Source organism: Centroberyx gerrardi, chromosome 3 (assembly GCF_048128805.1).
Source record: "Centroberyx gerrardi isolate f3 chromosome 3, fCenGer3.hap1.cur.20231027, whole genome shotgun sequence".
Taxonomy (NCBI): Eukaryota; Metazoa; Chordata; class Actinopteri; order Beryciformes; family Berycidae; genus Centroberyx; species Centroberyx gerrardi.
In genome coordinates, this window is record NC_135999.1 from 11,262,901 (window position 1) to 11,282,889 (window position 19,989).

General features: G+C 40.2%; 3 protein-coding genes across 3 annotated transcripts; 2 read left to right on the forward strand and 1 right to left on the reverse strand.

The window, feature by feature from the left end:
• Nucleotides 1–2,336: 2,336 nt before the first annotated feature.
• LOC139909860 (leucine-rich repeat LGI family member 2-like) lies at nt 2,337–6,721 on the forward strand. Its single transcript, XM_071897021.2, has 8 exons — nt 2,337–2,512; nt 2,731–2,802; nt 3,108–3,179; nt 3,299–3,370; nt 3,508–3,579; nt 4,321–4,490; nt 5,522–5,686; nt 5,886–6,721. The coding sequence occupies exons 1-8, from the start codon at nt 2,337–2,339 to the stop codon at nt 6,719–6,721; spliced, it is 1,635 nt and encodes a 544-aa protein (XP_071753122.1).
• Nucleotides 6,722–9,590: 2,869 nt separating this feature from the next.
• On the forward strand, nt 9,591–17,302 carry LOC139909859 (coiled-coil domain-containing protein 149-like). The gene is made up of 12 exons (XM_071897020.2): nt 9,591–9,785; nt 10,500–10,661; nt 10,838–10,876; nt 11,459–11,566; nt 11,803–11,919; nt 12,921–13,093; nt 13,506–13,578; nt 13,686–13,770; nt 13,977–14,124; nt 14,275–14,351; nt 14,714–14,776; nt 14,901–17,302. The coding sequence occupies exons 1-12, from the start codon at nt 9,735–9,737 to the stop codon at nt 15,482–15,484; spliced, it is 1,680 nt and encodes a 559-aa protein (XP_071753121.2). The 5' UTR covers nt 9,591–9,734; the 3' UTR covers nt 15,485–17,302.
• Nucleotides 17,247–18,841, reverse strand: LOC139909861 (extracellular superoxide dismutase [Cu-Zn]-like). The gene is made up of 2 exons (XM_071897022.2): nt 18,715–18,841; nt 17,247–18,313 (listed from the first exon to the last, which is right to left on the reverse strand). Exons 1-2 carry the CDS (start codon nt 18,801–18,803, stop codon nt 17,674–17,676), a joined length of 729 nt encoding a protein of 242 aa, XP_071753123.1. The 5' UTR covers nt 18,804–18,841; the 3' UTR covers nt 17,247–17,673.
• Nucleotides 18,842–19,989: the final 1,148 nt, after the last annotated feature.

A 19,989-nucleotide genomic window follows, 5' to 3' on the forward strand; every position in this document is an offset into this window, starting at 1 on the left:
GTTTGCCTGATGATGACAGGCTTAATGCCTGTGTGAGACAAATGTCTGAGCTTGTCTGAACTTGTTTGTATTTTGCAGCAAATGGGTGAAATGTACAGTCAGAATGTTGCATTTCTACTCAAGTCTATGCAGTTTCTTAATCACAGATTGATACTCCGCTAGAGAAACAGTGAAGTTTGCTGTGGCATCATCTGGTTTCAGCTTGCACGTGTCCTGAGTGTTTCAGGGATACTCTAGCCTAAAAACAGCAATGCACGATGCGGAGCTGTCATGAATTATGCCAGCAATGGCAGACACGTACGGTTGCTCCCTTTGGGCAAAGGGTATTCAGTTTCACTCATGCTCATAGACTACTGGCTCTCAGGCAAAGGTCAGCACCTTGTTAGGGCCGGCTAGGACAACCAGCAACCCCATTGTCTGCTGCATGAATGCTAATATTATGTTGTATTCATAACTGAGTGTGTTTAGTTGAAAAATTAATTTCATAGTAATAGGCAGTAATTTGCAAATACTCTTACAACATAAAGTTTCATCATTCATTCTCACCCTCTTTAATACAAAAGTTTCATTTCTTTTGATCTAATTTTATTTTCAAATATTTGTAAAGCATTGCATGTCAGTATAATGTGTAATGTTACTCTGCTGTTAATATTATACCACAGCAATACTTACAGTGATTAGAGGGAAGAGTTAATATGTGTGTTTGTGTGTTTGTGTGTGCGTGTGTGAGAGAGAGATAGAGGAAGAGACAGAGAGAGAGAAAGAGAGAGAGAGGGAGAGAGAGAGAGAGGGCGAGAGACATTTAACAACAAATTTATAGATGATCTAATGTCTGATGATATCTAATATTCCCAGTGTAAATACTTTAAGCTGTGAGAGCGAGCACAAATATGGTTCTTTAAACACATTAAAAATAGACAGCAGGACACTCCTTCCCTTTTGATAGTGAAACTGTGACTTTGTAAGAGCGGTAACACGATATCATGTGTGTGCCAATGGACAGATTGTTTGGAGTTTGTTCCCACTAATGTTATCATCAGCTCCCCTCTAGTGGCCTGTGTGTCTAATAGCAACCTATAAACCATCCTTGTTTTAACTCTGAAAACTAACCCAGGCTGTTTGAGTGTCTGTGTGTGTGTGTGTGTGTGTGTGCATGCCTGCATTCGTTTTAGTGAGTGATGCGTGTGTGGGTGTGCGTGTGTGTTTACCCCTTTTAAATTCAGTCAAACAGTAGGCCTACACCCTTTGAGCAGAACCAATATGAATGTACTGTAGGCCCAAAACAAGATCTAATGCCTCAGAATCCCAACCATTATTCTATCTATCCTAGCAAATCTGACCTTAATGCAAATTAGCTGAGGCTATAAATGTTATATGTGACATCAGACTATTTTCGTTTAAATGTTCTATCTCTATGTATCTGTCCCTATTCAAATAAACATGGAAATGAAATGAAAACAACCTAATAGATGGGAGTAGTAACGTTATTGAAAAGAAGGATGTTTCTTATGCATGTTGTTGTCAAAATAGTCAAAGGGGAAACCATGCTGATATATAGCCCAAGTCTGTTTACCTATAAAGAGTTAGTGTGTGGTTAGGAAAATGTCTTGCTTGTTATGCAGTTTCCTCCTGAGTGGCCGCGCTGCAGGCCTGCTGATGAAGTCAAAGGGCTTTAAGGTAGAGGGATAGGCGCATGGGACACGTGATAACCCCTAATGGGCCCGTGCAATGGTTTGACTAACATGCCGTCAACAAAACAGCCTCAATGTGTATGAATCTGATTTCACTGACTGCTATACTGCGTCGTCTCTTGGGTATTGGTTCAAAAAATTTGGACAGACAGGTGTAACGGATGCGAAACTAGATTCACGCTGTATGGAGGTGAATCTGAAGATGTGATCATGTGGAGATCAAGACTGGCCTGATCTGCATTATGCATGTCGCAATAAACCCGGACAGTCATCAATATGTTCCGCTCTCCATGGTGCTGAACTCCTATTTCCCCCACTTCTGGAAGTATTTTGCGTTTCGTCATTATGACAATCGATCGATCCCCCCCCCCCCCCCCCCCCCCCCCCCCCGCTTTTGAATATCACTTTGAATTAAACTGCACTCCCATAAATTTCCTAAAAAATCAATCTCCACAATAAAGCGCTGTGAATACTAACGAGCTGAGTTTTGATGGAAAATGAAGTATCCTTCCGGCACGCAGCTGCAGCAGTATCAGCTTGAGTCAGGGGTTTCCACTGCTGCATTTCATGTAGCCCGGGCGGATAAAGGCAGCGCGCACTGACCTCGGTCTCACTGATTACCATCACTAATGTTCAAGAATCAACATGTCATCTACTAAGCATTGGCTGCTGATCGGCTTTGCTCTACTGTGTGTTTATGGAGCGGTTGAATCTAAAAGGAATTTCAAATGCCCTTCAGGATGTTCCTGCTCTAAGGAGACGATTATCTGCGTCGGCACTTCGCAGGTCCCACGGACTATACCGAGTGACATCAATTCACTGTAAGTAGCAAATAATATTTCTTAAGCGAATCACATGTTGGACTGTCTTTTGAATGAAGAACAATAGATACTGTGTTCAAGGAGACAATTCATTGCTATCCCGTGCCTCCCCGTGCCTCCCCGGACGGTCGTCAGCTCATACGGGTGGTACAGTATTAGGCTAACCTAGTCCAAGTTTGACTTTGATTTTGATCCTGTGTTTGTGTTTGTTCCAACAGGAGCATAGTAAATGGATCCATTGCTGAAATTACAGAAGGCATGTTTTCACTTATGCCATCGCTTCAGCTGCTGTAAGTTGAACTGCCACCTGAAACTACCAGTGATGGAGTGGTGATTAGTAATGTACACATTAGTTTTAGAGACAGCGCTCACAAATCATTATTATCTATAGGTACAAGAAAATAATTAAACACATGTACACACACACAAAGAGTGGGTCATGTTCATGGATAAATGTATCAATAATCCAGATTACATATTTTGGGTCTATCATGTTATGTTGATTTAATTTAATTAATTAAAAGAAACAAAGGAGACAAAGAGGAGAGTTTTCAGTGACACTTTAGTCAATTTTCATGTATTTGTCTCTTTACAGGCTTCTAAATGCAAATTCCTTGACCACAATCAAAGATGATGCATTCTCTGGCCTTCCTCATCTAGAATATTTGTGAGTATTATTCAACAAACTGGCTGCTTTTTTAATTCAATGTGTCAAATTTGTATTATTTTGTATACTCTGCATGTCAGCATTTAATACACTTCAGTATTTTGTTATTCATTGAACAGATTTATTGAGGGGAACAAGATCCAAACTATCACCAAAAATGCCTTTCGGAGTCTCCGAGATTTGACTCATCTGTAAGTCTGCTGGAGTTACACATCAGACCTCTGCTACCTACTTTAAACAGTAGAGTATATTAAAGAGAGAAACCATTAATTCATCTAAAACAAAAGACTGAGAAATGGTGACTCACTAAAATTTGGCTCTGTTTTAGATCACTTGCTAACAACAAGATGAGGTTTCTGCCAAGGGATCTCTTCTTTGACTTGGATTCCTTGCTGGAACTGTGAGTAAGCAATTGTGGTATCAGCTGTGTGTGTGTGTGTGTGTGTGTGTGTGTAGGTTGAAGGGGGGGCTTTTCCATGCTGCATTCGCAAAGTCCAGCTGACTCAGGCTGTGCTTTGTGTCTGGCAGCATTCTGTGCTATAAGATGGTGCTTGACTCTTGATATGGAGCATGAATGTAAACTCTGTCTCTCTGTCCTCATTGACAGTTAGTGCATCAATGTTGTCTGGTGAAAACCTTGTAACTCCAATTTTGGTGTTTTTTGGGGTTTTAACTTCATTACGTGGTTCCTCTATTGGTTGAGAAGATTCTACAACCTCTTAGGTTTATAAGACCTTTTTAAAGGTAATTAGATAAATTCAGAAATTAATGGTCATCAAGTTAAAAACAAGGGTGTTTTTCTGAGTTCCTGAAAAGTTGACATGTTGGAGATACAAGGTTTTCACCCAGCAACACAGGCATGCAGCTTATTATTGAGGATATCGTAATATATCTATGGCTATCAGGCAGTAGGTACAAGCTGGAATTGTAATTTGCTGCTTACATACAGTACGTACACACAATAACACTTTAAATTGCTTACTGTACTTTATGTGCTGCACAGTGCATTTCTAATACCTGGAGTCCTTCTGTATTGTCAGTAGTCTCCTTTCTCCTCATCAGATATATTTCTTTCAGTAAGCGGGCCCCAGGCTGACTTTGTTCTGTGTAACTGCTGATGGTGTCTTCTGCCACATGTTAGGGATCTGCGAGGCAATGCCTTTCAGTGCAATTGTGAGAACAAGTGGCTGATGACATGGCTGAAAAACACAAATGCCACTGTATCAGATGTCTATTGTGCAGGCCCCAGCGAAATGAAGGGCAAGCGGCTCAATGACCTTCCTATTCCTCCGGGCGAGTGCATCTCCACAGGTAAAATGACAAATACACAATCAATAATAATTATGGCACATCTGAAAATATGATGTAAAAAAACAACCCAAATACAGAAATATGTGAAATCAAAATAATTCAGAACAGTGCAATAATATCAATGAAAAGTGCATTCACCAACTATTTAGACTCAATAATTCAACAATGATCATAAAATCACATATACATTACAATAGAGCAATGAAACACACAAGCACACATACACACACTACTCTATTCATCATAATGTTTTTATTCACTTTTTTTATGGAAGCTATTTGTAACCACTGTTTAAAAAAAACGTATGATTCCTTTATCTTAATATGATGGTGGAGCTATGATAGATTTTCCATCTTCCTCGCCCAGCCTCATCCAACTACTAATGGATAGAGAAGATCAGAACCTCTGTGGTGTCAAGACGCATTGATGTGATTATGTTGTAAAATGGTTAGTTATCAAAAATAAGTTTTTACTTTATGCTGTTTGTTTTTAGATTTAAAATCAGTGGTGAAAAAAGAAACATCATCACACACAAACACACTCACGCCTATGGGAAGTTTAGAGTCTTCAGTTCACCTCCATGTCTTTGACTATGGAAGGAAACCCCCACAAACACTGAGCCACTGTGCCGCTTCAATGTAACCGAAAATCTGTGTGCAAAGTAGCTCAACTTATTTTGAGGTGGCAGGACGGCCTTGTGGTTAGTGAGGGGGTTGGGGATCGATCCCCAGCCACTACTGTAGTATCCTTGTGCAAGACACTTACCTCCTACCTACACCAAACGCGCCACATGAGCCGTCTGAGCCCCAACCAGAGCGTTAAAAGAGATTTTCCCCCTTAGGAGATCAATGAAGTATATCAAATCAAAATTCTGTTTGTGGGAATGGCTTTCTATAGCACACTGCCTTTCTAGGGCCATGTGAAAGCATAAGCTTTCAAACCAAAATATGTCAACCAGAAAATTGCCACAGCATGAAATGTATGAGCCAAGCAGCACAGTTTTAAATGCACTCTATCTACTGTCTTCACAGACTTTGTCCGTCATCAGTCCATTCCCATTCAGTCGATGTCAGCGGACATCTTCTCCTTTAAAGAGGACATCTATGTGGCGATGGCTGCCCCCAATTCCAACAGCTGTGTGGTCATGGAATGGGATCACATTGAAATGAATTTCAGACGATTTGACAATATAACAGGTTTGACAACAACCCAAGTTTTAAAGTTAACTTGTAACTTGCCCTGCATTCCTTAATGTTTTACATAAAATGAGGAAATTAATTGCATTAGTGTCAATCCTTCACTTTAATGTCAATGAATAATTTACAGTTTTGCTGCTATAGTAAAGTGATGATTTATTGTCTTGTTTTACCACTTAAACTACTTATCCCCTAACAGGGAAGTCTGTTGTTGGATGCAAGTCGGTCCTGATTGACAACCACGTCTTGATAATTGTCACCCAGCTCTTTGGTGGCTCCCACATTTACAAGTTTGATGATCAACAGAACAAGTTCACAAAGTTTCAAACTATTGAGGTCTTCAACATCTCGAAGCCCAATGATATCGAAGTCTTCCAAATGGACGGTGAGTGGTACTTTGTGATCGTGGACAGCTCCAAGGCCGGCCTGTCTACACTGTACAAGTGGAGCGACCAGCCAGACCGCAACGAAACCGGTTTCTACTCCTACCAGTTCCTCCACGAATGGTTCCGCGACACAGATGCGGAGTTCATTGACATGGATGGGAAGTCCCACCTCATCTTGGCCAGTCGCTCCCAGCCGCCCGTGATCTACCTGTGGAACAAGAGCACCCTGAAGTTCATGCTTCACGGTGAAATCCCGAACGTCGACGATGTGGTGGCGGTCAAAGCTTTTCGGGTGGAAGAAGAGCTCTACCTGGCCATGACTTGCTACATCGGTGACTCCAAAGTCCTCAAGTGGAGCAACAAGCAGTTCACTGAGGTGCAGGCTCTGCCGTCCCGCGGAGCAATGATCCTCCAACCTTTCACCTTCACGGACAGGCGCTACCTGGCCCTCGGCAGCGATTATTCTTTCACACAAATCTACCTCTGGGACACGGAGACCAAGACCTTTGCCAAGTTCAAGGACATTTATGTGCAGTCCCCGCGGTCTTTTACTGTGGTGACCACCGACAGGAGGAATTTCATCTTCTCCTCCAGCTTCAAGGGCAAATCAATGGTTTTTGAGCATATTATTGTAGATTTAAGCTTATAATGCCTTACAGCTCATTTTAACTATTGATCACAATATCTGGTGGTCATTCAGATCAACAGATATTGTGTGTGTTTGAGAAAGGAGTCTCAAATACTGTATATCTTCCTTGTATGCAATAAGATATAACTTACTTAGTCTGAGACAAAGATCTTTGTCTTGCAAGCGTCTGCAACTCCTATGCATTTCTAGCAGCTATGATGGTATGATTAATGATAGACCAAGAGTAGTTATTTGAAACTGAAGGACAATAGCAATATAAACCAATGGCGATATTTGAAATGTAATCCGCATGACAATTATTTTATGGCATATTAGAGATGTTTTTGGCTTTTATTATGGCATCTTCAAGCAAAATGTCTAACAAGTTATCCTAAACCCTTCCAAACCTCTATATGTCTAAGTCATTTTCTTAAGACAGCTGGAATGTTTTCTTTCTGACCAGCTAGCTGATTAGCAAAGCAATTCTGAAGCCATCTCATCTCAATAATCCTCATGACTGATGATTTGTGATGCGCAGGACACAGAGAAGGTTGCTGTACTCATCAAAAATACAGTTGAATGATATTTCCTGAATATTATAAGCTTAAGTAACATTAATTAATGATGAACGGCAAAACATTTATGCCAAGCTATGTGATGAATAGAGTGCCTGATTAATAGCAAAACAAAATGTCATAAATAATTTACTCATGATTCCTATGCAAGATGTATAATAGTAAGTATTGCTCTGAATTGCCATTACAATCATGAGGTATTGTATGCTGCAACATAACTTGAAATGCCTTGTGGGAACACATTTAAGTTTTCTTAAACCATAAATGTGTGCTCTTTTGTTGATTTATCTTTTAATATTTTACAACGAATGTACAGATTTAAAATGATTACAGACTGTTAGGCTTGGACTATGAATCTTAATTCAATTTAATTTATTTTCATATCCTCATTTCTCAGCTTCCAAAAACAATGGCTGGGTCATTATAATGATGTATAGCAGAGAGTGTCATTACCTCATTGCGAATTAATGACTTTTTCCACTCTAATACAGTAATATGGTGATTAACAAGTAATCTTTTACACATCACAATATACAAAGTAGAATAAATTTATGTTAAAGAAAAGTTTCTTAGAATAATTTTGTTGAAAATGCATTAAAGAACATATAACCACATGTAGCGGTAGATCACTGGTTCGTTTTTGATTCTGTCCTCCATACTTTGAAGAAGCACCACAGACAGTGAAATGTGGCCATATTGCAAAGATAAAATGCCCCAGACAGCATGTTTTAAATTTATAGTGCTGTCAGCACCGGGCTTCTGAGGCAGCACTTTCTTCCACTTGCTACAGAGGAGAAGCCGCTCGCAGAGGCAGTGCACATTTTAGAAAAGCAGGATAGTGGAATTAAGAAATGTGGTATGTGTTTTTACAGTTACAGTTATCGGTCCGATCAGACAGGCTGCTATCATCCAATATGACATGGATATTCCCTCTATACTGCCCTCCCTGTGGAGTCCAGTCACTTCTATGGCTAGACAGTCAGGTTAGTCAGCAACACACTGAGACTGGGTTTTATCATCCAGTACTCCCACACATGCTTTTGCCTCAAATCTTTCAGTGCTGGATAAAAATGTGAGTCAAATACATAGAAGAATCTGCTTTCTTTTTTTAAGAATTTGGATTTTTTTGGACCTTGTTGAGGTGTGTAGAGATGTAACATGGTTGACGTCACTGAAAACAGCCGCCCCTTGATGTAAACTCACTCCCAAGATGACATGCTCTGACTTTGCCAGCTATATTTAAGTCTGTCCTTTCTGCTGAAAACAAAGTCTCCTGGTGGGCATGACCTATATGCTTGAATGTACAAGTCAACTCCATACAGAAACAGATCTGTGTGGCTTTTCTGTGCAAAGAGATGCCATCAAGTTCACAGTATTTTTCCTCCACTTGTGCAATAAATGGGTATACTGTATATCACTATAGTATTTACCTGTTCCATCTGTATGCATGTGCCTTCACCCCATTTTAGGAATCACGATAAATCAGTATCATATTACTGCTAATGTTTTTTTATTTTATGCACAAACATAAAGGTTTTTCCTTGTCCAAAAATCTACCTGTCCGACATAAATATAATGAAAATACCAGGATGTTGTAGCCTAATTTTCAAGTCTATACAATCACATCCATAGCAACAATTTGTGTTTTAGTATTGTATGTCAGAGGCAGCTGGGCTGGCATAAAGCTATCTAAACCCTGAAAAATCCCAAGGGCCTAAGGAAGAGCAGGGCAAATACAAAACATATGGTTTTATACAATCTGCTATTGTTGGGGTACTGAGTACATTCACGTTATATTACCTTGATATGAATCTAAGAACAATGTTAGAATATGAAACAAAACATTTCCCCAAAACTACCCAACACCCAGATGCTTTTACACACCTACATACATTTTCACAGTATATTTAAGTTCATGAAACAGATCTATTTAAAACCAAATCTGACACTACAAGTTAGGTTATAAATTTGTACCCTTAACATTAGGCCTACTGAAAATTAGAATTACCATTAAAGCCATATCATAATTGTGAATGATGCCTTGTGACCTTTTTCTTCATGGTGTTGTCCAACTATTGTCTATAAAATTAGAAAGAGAAATGACATCTGTAGCCTAAATATTTATGTATATTTTGAATACACTATGTCGCAAGATACGAAAAATTCGCATAATTATACAGTACTTTGACGTTTTATTTTGATTTTCAAAATTATCAATTTAATTTACTAGTCACTGGACTCTGAAGTTCCCAGTTTTACGAGGATCTCCAAATGCGTCGTGACGCTCCGCTGACGTCTCACAGGCGGAAGTGAGGTCGATCCTAGCTAATCTGTTTTGATGCCAAATGTCTCTCAATTTGTTCAGCAGCGATGGCAAAATCAATACGAAGATGCTGATGTGAAAGTCACCTTGCGTCATTAACAAACGGCCTTTTCAGGACAACCAAAAAAAAAAAAAGATGAATACCTCCAGGAGAAGCGAGAGCGACTGGCAGGGGCTGGTCAATGAGGTGAGGGAGAGGAGAGACGCAGACATGAGACGAGGAGAGTGTAAAATACCTGCAAGGCATCCGTACTAATGTTTGACTTTATTTTGCATCGAGCCGTTATGATAACTGTAAAGTCGTTTTACTTTAGACTCTTTAAATTGTGTCTTTCGACTCCTATTCGGACCCGAAAGCTGTGGTCTGGATTAGCAGAGTCAATGGGATTAATTCCCAGTCGTTCTGGGTCAATGCAGGGTTAACTGTAGGCAAATACTAAAACTGTTCAACCTTCCGGGTACTGTCACAGCCTGCAGGGCATGCAGATAAGGAAACAGTTGTTTTTCCTCTTTTCTTCATTGTGCCTGCAGAGCCCAACGCCTTCAAAGCTAACGCAATGTAAACAGCATGCAACACTGTAGGTGTTGTGTTATACTTTGTACCAGGATGCTGCCCATGTGCTATAATGTCTCAACAGGAATAGTATATCGTCCATGTTTGTTACATCAATACATTTAGACTACACATCAAAGGTCATGCTCATCTACTTATTACTAAATATTCTGTAATTAACGTTAAGCTTAATTAAGCTTATTTTTTAAAGTTTCTGGATGTATGGAATGACATTGGCCTAATAACTGGGTGTGATTTTATATTAAAAATATAATGTGGTTGCCTCGCTTTGATAAAGGCTTGTTTTTTGTTGTATTTTTTTTACGAAACCTCTGTGTTTGCATGCAGTTCCTGGTGTGTAAGCGCAAGTTGGAGAGCAAGAAAGAGGCTCTTCTGATTCTGTCCAAAGAGCTGGACACCTGCCAGCAGGAGAGGGACCAGTACAAGCTGATGGCCAACCAGCTGCGCGAGCGGCACCAGGGGCTCAAGAAGAAGTACAGGGAACTCATTGTAAGCCATCTGTGAACGCTGGATCGTTACAGTCCTGAACATGCATTATAAGCCTTAACGTCTAGGCATCAATATGGAGAATAACATGTCTCTTTTGGTATAGTAAATATTGGAGATATTATGTTTGATGATGATAATTTTCCTTTTTTTGCTTGTTTGTTCTTCATAACTTCTAGGATGGAGACCCCACTCTGCCTCCTGAGAAGCGGAATCAAGTGAGTGATTTTCTGCGGCTGACATTCTTTGTGGATTAGAGTCCAAACACAAATACATTCTCTGGCAAATACTTGTTAAAGCTGCACTTGGCAACAACATCGCACGTTGGCAGCTTCAAATGGCAACGAGAGGCAAATGTTTGAACTTTGATACCCAGAAATCATGTAATGTGAAGTCAGTAAACGGCACACAGCACGCTCATGTTTACCAACCTGGCCGGTCTGTGATGCTTTATACCAAAGGCAAAATATCAAACATTAGTGAGTGCAGCTTTCTCTGGATGGAGTGATGCACACTGCTGCGTAGGAGACAGTTTGTATTTCACTGTTAAGTTTTGATTTGTGACTTCCCAACCCTAACCCTTCATTTGGGCAAATAGGGCAAATCTACAGGATCTCAATTAGTGGGGATAGGACGCTCTTATCGACTGCAGCCCCACTTTGTGCTTTAGGCTGAAAAGACAGGTGTATTTTTACATACAAGTCTTGCCTAGTGCAGCTTTACATTGCCCTGTCCACAACATGTCACTCCTTGATCATTTATCAGACGAATTAATTGAAATGTGCTCTTCTCTTATTCAGGTGAATTTAGCCCAGCTGTTGAGAGATTCCAGAGAAAAAAGTAGCCAACTGTTTGAGGAGGTGAAGGAATTGAAACAGCGATTGGTAGAAGCCCAGGGTGACAACAAGGTACAAAGTCACATTGTGTGCCATACTCAAAGTTGCAGCTATATCAAATCAGGCTTTTATCACCCTTTTGTGTCTTTTCACCAGCCAATTTTGAATAGATTTAAATCATTCAAGTGAATGGCCTACAACTGAATTTGACCTCACTGAATAAAACAAAGCAGGATTACATGTTGTGTCTACTGTGCAGAAAGTAATAGAAAAGTGAACTGACTACTGCTGGGTCTCTCATCCCGCAGCTCCTACGAATGACCATCACTAGACAGAGGCTGGGAGATGAGGAGGTTGGCGCTCGACACTTCCCTGCCCATGAGAGAGAAGACCTGGTCAGACAGCTGGAAAGAGCGAGAGAACAGGTGAGAAGTGGGACTTGTTACCCGTCGTTTAGGTTTCTGTCTTGTCATCGCTTAAAGCTGGTTCAGGCTGTTTAGGAGATATTCAGTTAATGGACTGTCTGTCACATGGAATCAACATCGTCACCGTTTAACATCCTGTCAACTAAAGGTCAGATTGGAACACAGTAATTATTTGCTTGTGACTAGATTTTACATTATTTTCTTACATTATTAACACTCACAATCTGCTGCATACAATTTTGTACCACTATTAAATTGAAAGATAATACTACTGTTTTTGACGTGAGGGCTTGAATGCCTTGCCTTGAATTTGGCTCAGTGGGTGCTACTGTATGGGCTTTAATGGAGCCATCGGTGCAATTCCTCCCCTTCTTATAGCTGATTGTTAATATATTTGTTTCTTATGTCTTTGTTCCTTTTATTTTACCGCACTTTATAACTTTATTAAGAAAGGGACCACCTAAGTATAGTTGCTGTTCTTATTCTTATTGACAGGAGTCAGTATTCATCATGTTTTTTCCATTATTTAAATTTCTGTAGCCATTCTTCTTTAACACTTTTGGCTTCCAGTGTTTCTGAAAAGATGCCTTAAATATCTCCAAAATCACAAAAATCACTTTTCATGAAAGTTTTTCTGTCTGTGTGGGAGGCACAATGGTACAACCTCAGAAAAAAGTGAAACTACATTTTCATTAAAGGATGGTGACTTTTTCAGCGTGTTTATGGCACATTGTCAGAAGGTAGTGATGAATCGGCACAAAAATCAGAAAAATATGTAAAATATTGCTTAAGAGGTATTAACTTCTCTCAAGGCAAGACTGATGACCCATACAATATGTCAAAACTGCTGGGAGTTTCCTTTAACGCATCACAAAATATAGAGAAATACAAGAAAATGAAATGTTATACCTGTAAACAAGTAAAACAATCTGAAGGATTGGCATTAGTTTAGATAGAGTAAATCTCCATTCACTTACTCAGTGTGTTCTCTGTTGCTGCAGAACGAGGTGCTGGAGCACAGTGTGAAGTCGCTAACTGACGAACTGCAGGACGTACGGGCCGAGCGGAATGTGTTTCAGGAGAAAGCACATCGTCTCAACATGGAAATGAACCATATCCTGGGGAATGATGAGATACGGATTTTAGACATAGATGCACTCTGCATGGAGAACAGGTTTGTTGCTCTTTTTCTTGCTAGATTAGTGGTGCAGAGGAGCCTCACAAGAATATTAGGGAGGTGGCATATTTTCCACAGTTAAAGACACAAACTGTAATTGTAACATGGCGCTCCCTGTCAAAAACACTGTTCACCCACTACTAGTTTTGTTTTTTTGTTTCATTAGATCGACATCTTTTTCACTCTCAATTAAGAGCGTGATTGGTTTTTGAGGTGTGTGAGGCATCTACATTTGAGTCTTACGTTAGCGTAAAGTGAAGTAAAACCTGTATTAAGAGTTACAAGGAGTTATTAAATTTGGCTTATATTTGGTTATGACAATAACCAGTAATAACCAATGTAAATATACTTAAGGTTTATTAGGTAAATTAATTCTGGATTGTGGCAATTGACCAAATATTTCTTCCAGGTATTTACATGACCGCTTCGGTCAACTTCAAGAGGAGGTCAACATGCTCAAAACAAATCTTCTGAAGTACAAGGTACTTCAAGCTGTGCTTCAAATTTGAATTTTTTTTATGTATTAATTTCCCTGGATGTAATGATGATGACGTTTTTTTTCTCATTACTAATATTTTTCTGATTCCAGAGCGCCCTGGAGAGCAGGAAGAACTCTAAAATCTGTGGGAAACCCAACAGCAGTGCGCTCACTGGGGTACTCTCTGCCAAGCAAGGTCAGCAACGATTATATTTTTAAAAAACTACACACCTCATTATGTACAATATTGCAAAATTGCATGTAAATGTTTGCACATGCGCTGAACCAAGGGGACATGAGTCTGTAACCCCTTCATTTAAGTGTTGCTTACTCAAGAGAAGAGTAACAGTTTTATATGATGTCTGGTGCTTTCTTAAACCCTGACTGCTTATGTGTGTGCAGTGCAAGAGTTGTTGCTCTCTGAGGAAAACGGCTGCAGTTTGCCAGTGACTCCCCAGTCCATCTCAGACCTCAAGTCCCTCGCCACGGCGCTGCTAGAAACCATCCATGAGAAGAACATGGTCATTCAGCACCAGCGCCAAACCAACAAGTACCTGATATAATACTTTCCAGCATTCGTTACCCTAATTTCTACTTTGATTATAATGTGGCACAGATGAATAACATGGTCGCTAGACAGAACTGCTGAATCACCTTCCTTCCCGTGTGTGTTTGCAAAACCTCTGTCTTTTGTGATTAGGATTCTAGGAACTCGAGTAGCGGAGCTGGAGAAGAAGCTAAAGACACTAGAGGTGGCCGGATTATGGAGCCTGCCAGGTAGACATAAATATCTTAATGTATTCAGACAATTGTGTAGTATTGTAGCAGCTATTCCACATACTATTTACAGTAATTTGCATCTCTTATCCTTTCCTCTCCTTCCCCTTTGTTTCTTGCTTCACGGAGGCCTGACTTATAATGTGTCTCTGGGATTATATGAAAGTATGTTTCTACTGTAATTAAGTCGACTACTTTTCTAACCTCTGAATTTCACTTTCTCCCATCGCTTCTCATATCTGCTCAAATGTCATATGCTCGGTTCTATCCATTCCAAATGTTTCTTGCAATTGCATGCAGGTGACTAGATTGTACTGCTTTCTGTAAGGCGGCTTATTATTAATGACATTATTCCGTAATAGGAAAAGACGCTATCATCCTGAATCCTCAGCAGACTGTGTTACCAGGACCTCAAGGCCAGGAAGGTGAATGAGCGATTCAAGCATCCTCTTCATTTTGACAATATTTTGATCACTGTCTGCCATCTATGGTACTTTGCGTCTTTTATTTTTATATTTCCTAATACATTTAAGTGTTCTACTCTTATAGGCAATGATGGATCTGAAAAAATATCTGTCAATGAGCCGAGCTCCCCGGAAACGCCGAACCAAGTGGGCGAATCAACAGCTGCGTCAGATGGTCAGGAAGAGTTTCACAAGGAGCCGTCCTCCCCATCCTGTGTGGAGGCATCTCAGGCTGCAGAGGGAGCGCCACTTCACCCACAAGCAGAGACGCCAAACGGTGACGAGTGTCGGAGGAATGACCAATCACAGATCACAACGGAGCTGATGGCTTTAACGAGTCACCGGTCAAAAGAAGGGGGACGTCTGAGGGCTTCCCCTCCCGAAACGACAGATGGGAAATCACCCGATCCGTCAGACTCCCGCCGCCTCCAGCGACCTTCAGAGAACGCCGACTCTGACGGAGGGGCGGATGAGTCAGATGAACACACTCAGGAAGTGGAGACTGTTGAGGCTGAGTGCATCCTGACGGGGGGAAATATCAATGTTGCGTCACCCACCTCTGCCTCCGCTGCCATAGAAAGGTCTTCTAAAGAGCAAGAGGAGGTCCGGTCAAACCAGGAGACGGAGTTTTCAGACCTGACAGATGTGTGTGTCAGTCAGGAAGTCTGAAGTCCGCTAGTAGCCACTCACATGCTGCAGAGCATCACGAGAAAAGCACATTATGAAGAATGACTTGTGATGTTGATGAATACTACACAATGTAATGCTCCTTTGAGAGATATTCAATTTGCATTTCCACTTTTCTCATGGATAATGAACCACTTCTGATAGTGTGGCACTATTGAGCAATAATGACTGACAAGCTGTGGGTTATCATGTTGTAATATGATGACATCACTGATAATATGAGATGATTACCCACAGTGTCAAATAATTATTGCTTATTATAACAGATGCCAGTGTCTGTTACTTTAATTTGAAAAATACCTGAAAACAATATTTGCAAACACATCAAAAACAGTTCTTAAGAGGATTTTCTCATTCATATACCACTGTGAAATTAGTTAGGATGACTCATGACAGACCAAAAAAAAAAAGTGCTGACTGTCATTGTTATAAACAGTAGCTCTAATGATCTGACTTGTGCTTTCACTTTGTCCGGTTTTGGAGTTCTTTGGCATGGTTTCTTGTGTAATCCCTTGTTGTAAACTGCTAAATTATGCATCAAAGGTGTAGAGAGGGGAAGTGGTGAAACATGCTGATAAAAAGCAGCTAACAAGCGCTGTGGTATGTGGCGCTGATGGTTTTCACAGTGCATTTGATGTGACGATGCTTTTGATTTCCCTGCCTTTGATCATAACATTTCATCTCAGTTTGATCACGTAACACTTTGACATTCTCTGAATTCTGGCTCTCAATTGGCCAACAGCCAATAGAAGAATGGGAAGAATGTCATTTGCATCTTATTTATGCTTTTAAAAGAAGCGATGAACTCTGCATTACACACTGATAAAAGTTTTGTTTCACAGGGAAATTACAAGAGGGACAAAGTGCAATTATGAACATGAGATCATTTAGCTCTGCTGTTGACCATCACCTGAAAGTGATTTTTGGTGAGAGGTGATGTTGTAAAGTATTTATTATAGGCAATCATAATGCCCAAATTGCTACTATATAAGATTAGAAATAAAGTATGCTAACTTTCCTCTCTGTCCTTTCCCATTCTACCTCTCACTCCCCCTCTCCATGGATTTTAAGAAGCCTATTGATCACTAGCAAAAAAATAGATGTGTTAATGTTGTGAGCAATGTTTACACAAGTCAAGCAATTTGTCTTCAAACAAAATGCAAACCTTACCAAACAGTTGCATTGCTTATTGTTGCTCTTGTGGAACACGTGATACTGAGAGAACTGGTTTAGCCCCCAGTTATGTACTCTGCTACCAAATTCTAACTAGGAGCTGCAGCCAACTGCTCAAAAACTAAGACACTTTAAAACAGTTTGGATGTCCTTACATCAGTCTCTGGTAGGCTTTTTAAAATCCTCAACACACAATATTTAAGAGAATTAAATAAAATGCTGCATGACAATATACTATTTTAAAGAAGATATGGGAATAGGTTTAGAATTCAATAAATGTACAAAGATAACTGTATTTATTTTTCCACTCCATGCTTTTATTTCATCACAGTCTTTAACATGTTTAGACAGATCTCTTACAAAACAAATGTTTTGTGGTTTAAAGGCAGTTGACACTGAACTACCAGATACTCACTCCACACTCACATATTTACTGAATGTCTCATTCTGTAGCAAGATGAGGCCACAACGTCTAGATTACCAGCACAGCTGTCTTGATCTTATACTTGTAATAGTAAATATATTAACTCACAAGACAACAATTACATAGAACATTAACCATCTGTGTGTAAGTGTTGAATGTGCACAAATTGTATTTTTTCTGCAAAATAAATTACTTTTCAAGGACTGGTTTGTTGTGATTGTTACAATTCTGTGTTCTAAGATCCAAATGAGACAGACCCTGTCCATTATTTGAAAGGATTTGATGTATTCTGACAAAAGGATCGCTGGCATGAATGCAAAGCTCATAGTAACACTGTTGAGAATGCAGTATGCAGTATGTAATCACGTCGACATAGGTATCTGTATGTTTAATACTGAGGAATAATATTAGCATTTTGACAAATGCTCTTAGTATTTTGGAGCAAAACCTTTAATTTAGAGTTGACCCAAGCACTGGCAAGCTGCTATCAAACCAACACTTTAGGCATTTTACGTTCACTGTTGAATCTGAGTATGTGACTTAAAACCTGTTTTAAAGCCTTAACACAGCTGTGTCAGGCTCTCCTCTGCTGTCCATTATAGTACATATTCCACAGCTTAGAGGAAGAAATCCCAATGACACAGCAGCCGAGCCTCCGGCCCGCGTTTCCATGGAGCAGGCTCCCAGCATCACCGCCTAGCCCCAGGTCATCCATCTTTTCGTGGACCACCACTGCTCTTCCCATCACAGACAGCGACCCGAACAGAGTCGCCTCAGATTCGATCACCTTAATGATCCTCCCTTGTTGGGCCACAAAGTTGCCAAAGTCCCCCGGGTGGTTGGGGTGAGGGACGTTGTGTGGATTGTAGTGGCCTCCGGTGGACTCACACCCCTGGCTGAGGTCTCCATACTGGTGGATGTGCACCGCTCTGGGCTTGGCGCTGCTGTCTCGGGGGAAGCCACTGATGCGGAGCAGGACCTGGAGCTTCCCCTGGGGGTATTCCTGCTTAAACAGCACCCGGCCGTACACCTTGGGCAGGCCATCAGCCAGTGTGGTGCTGGGTCTCATTTTGCATGCAGCGTACAGGGTGTTATTGTACTCTGAGACCTCAGGCGGAGCCTGGTCACTGAGAGCTGACACACATCCTAGACAGCTTACCAGGAGGACCAAAAGTGCTGGATAGGACACAACTGACTGCAACATAGTCATTGACCTGAAAGAAATTAAAATCATCAGGACATCATCACCCAATTTGTCACAGAAGGTAACTATGGCCTAGTGCGCATCCAGCCATGTCTGTCTATCTGTCTGTCTCTGTCTGTCTGTATGTCTGTCTATCTATCCATCTGTCTATCTATCTATGATTGGTTGTTTCAGGAATAAACATTAAAAATAGGCTACTGTACACTACATCAGCTCACAATTGACTTCATTTAGCCCCAAAAATGTTAACAACCCAAATGAAGGCGTGTCCCAAGCTTACAGTCCAGTCTGTTTGCTGCATCGGCAATAAAACCAACAAACTCAATGTCGCAGTCTTTTGCTCTGCAGAGAAAGTTAGGCCTATTAGATAATAATGCATACCGCTGCATGAACTCGGTTAAGTCCACTCACCTGTATGAACGCATGGCCACTTTAAAAAGGATTGACCGCAACAAAACCCAGAACTCTAGATCTCTATAGAGGTTTCCACTCTTTATCATCTCGTGTTTATAGTCTGGCGAGTGAGGATGTAATCTCTTTAAAGTCTTATATAAACGTGTCAGGAGGCGTAGCTGAGGGTGGAGCAGAAAGCTTCACCCGACACCAATGATGTAAGTTTGAAAATGCTTTGTGGGGCGCATCAGAGCCATATAGAGAGAATCTCTATATGGCTAATATATATATAATTATATTATATAATTATATAATAATAATAATTATATAATATATAATAATAATTAATATTAAATAATAATTATATAATAATTATATAATTATATTATAATATATATATAATATCTCTCTATATGGCTCTGGGGCGCATGACAACTTTGTCTTACTTTTTTCCCTGCATTATAGCATTTGGTAAACTTGGTAAACGTCTTTTCTTATGGGGGGGGGGGGGGGGTAAACATGGTTCTGTGGCGCCATCTGTGTCGGAATCCCTACTCAAGTAATAGATGTCTAATTAGTCGTGACTCAAATGTCATTCACATTACTAATTAACTCCCTGAGAGCTTTTGACATGCAAGTAGAGCAAAGCGGTAACAGCCGTAAAGATTAGTTGCAAAATTCAATATGAAAATAGGTCTGAATGAAAGATGCCCCCCCCCCAAATTGCTTTCTGTCTTTCTCCTTCTGTTTATTTGATTGTTTAACCTAGTTGCTTCTTTCTTTCTTTCTTTCTTTCTCTTTCTAAAGGGAATTAGCCCTTTGACATGGTTGACTAAACAGGTTGCCTTAGGTCTTCTTGATTCTTGTCATTTGTCTGATGTGGTCATCCACTTAGCCTAGATATTGGGAATTAACTGAAAATTGTGAATGCTCATTTGACATGCGGTTTGTTAAAGGAATAGTTCACCCAAAAATGAAAATTCAGTCATTATCTACTCACCCCCATGCCAGTAGAAAAGCCGGTAAAATGTGTTAATCCATACAGTCCCTCCCAGTATACTCCAAGTCTCTTCAAAATATATCCCAAAGTGACTTGAAAATATCTGTTGTTTTCAAACTAAGTCATGTTTGCGCACCATTGCCTAGATAGGTAAGACTACCTCGAATTACCAGACGCAAGACTTCCAGTTTGGCTGTTTAGCCTTCAAAATAATAGCGCGAGATTTTAAATAGGTAGAAATATTGTTTTAAACCAATTACTTTGTATTTTATCGTCCAATTCAACAAGTGAGT

Coding starts and splice junctions, on each gene's coding strand:
- LOC139909861 (XM_071897022.2), bottom strand. CDS start 18,803: ATGATAAAGAGTGGAAACCTCTATAGAGATCTAGAGTTCTGGGTTTTG. Junction 18,314..18,714: donor GTGGCCATGCGTTCATACAG/GTGAGTGGACTT, acceptor AATTTCTTTCAG/GTCAATGACTATGTTGCAGT.
- LOC139909859 (XM_071897020.2), top strand. CDS start 9,735: ATGAATACCTCCAGGAGAAGCGAGAGCGACTGGCAGGGGCTGGTCAAT. Junction 10,877..11,458: donor CTCCTGAGAAGCGGAATCAA/GTGAGTGATTTT, acceptor TCTCTTATTCAG/GTGAATTTAGCCCAGCTGTT. Junction 14,352..14,713: donor CGGATTATGGAGCCTGCCAG/GTAGACATAAAT, acceptor ATTCCGTAATAG/GAAAAGACGCTATCATCCTG.
- LOC139909860 (XM_071897021.2), top strand. CDS start 2,337: ATGTCATCTACTAAGCATTGGCTGCTGATCGGCTTTGCTCTACTGTGT. Junction 3,180..3,298: donor CTTCCTCATCTAGAATATTT/GTGAGTATTATT, acceptor TTCATTGAACAG/ATTTATTGAGGGGAACAAGA. Junction 3,580..4,320: donor TTGGATTCCTTGCTGGAACT/GTGAGTAAGCAA, acceptor GCCACATGTTAG/GGATCTGCGAGGCAATGCCT.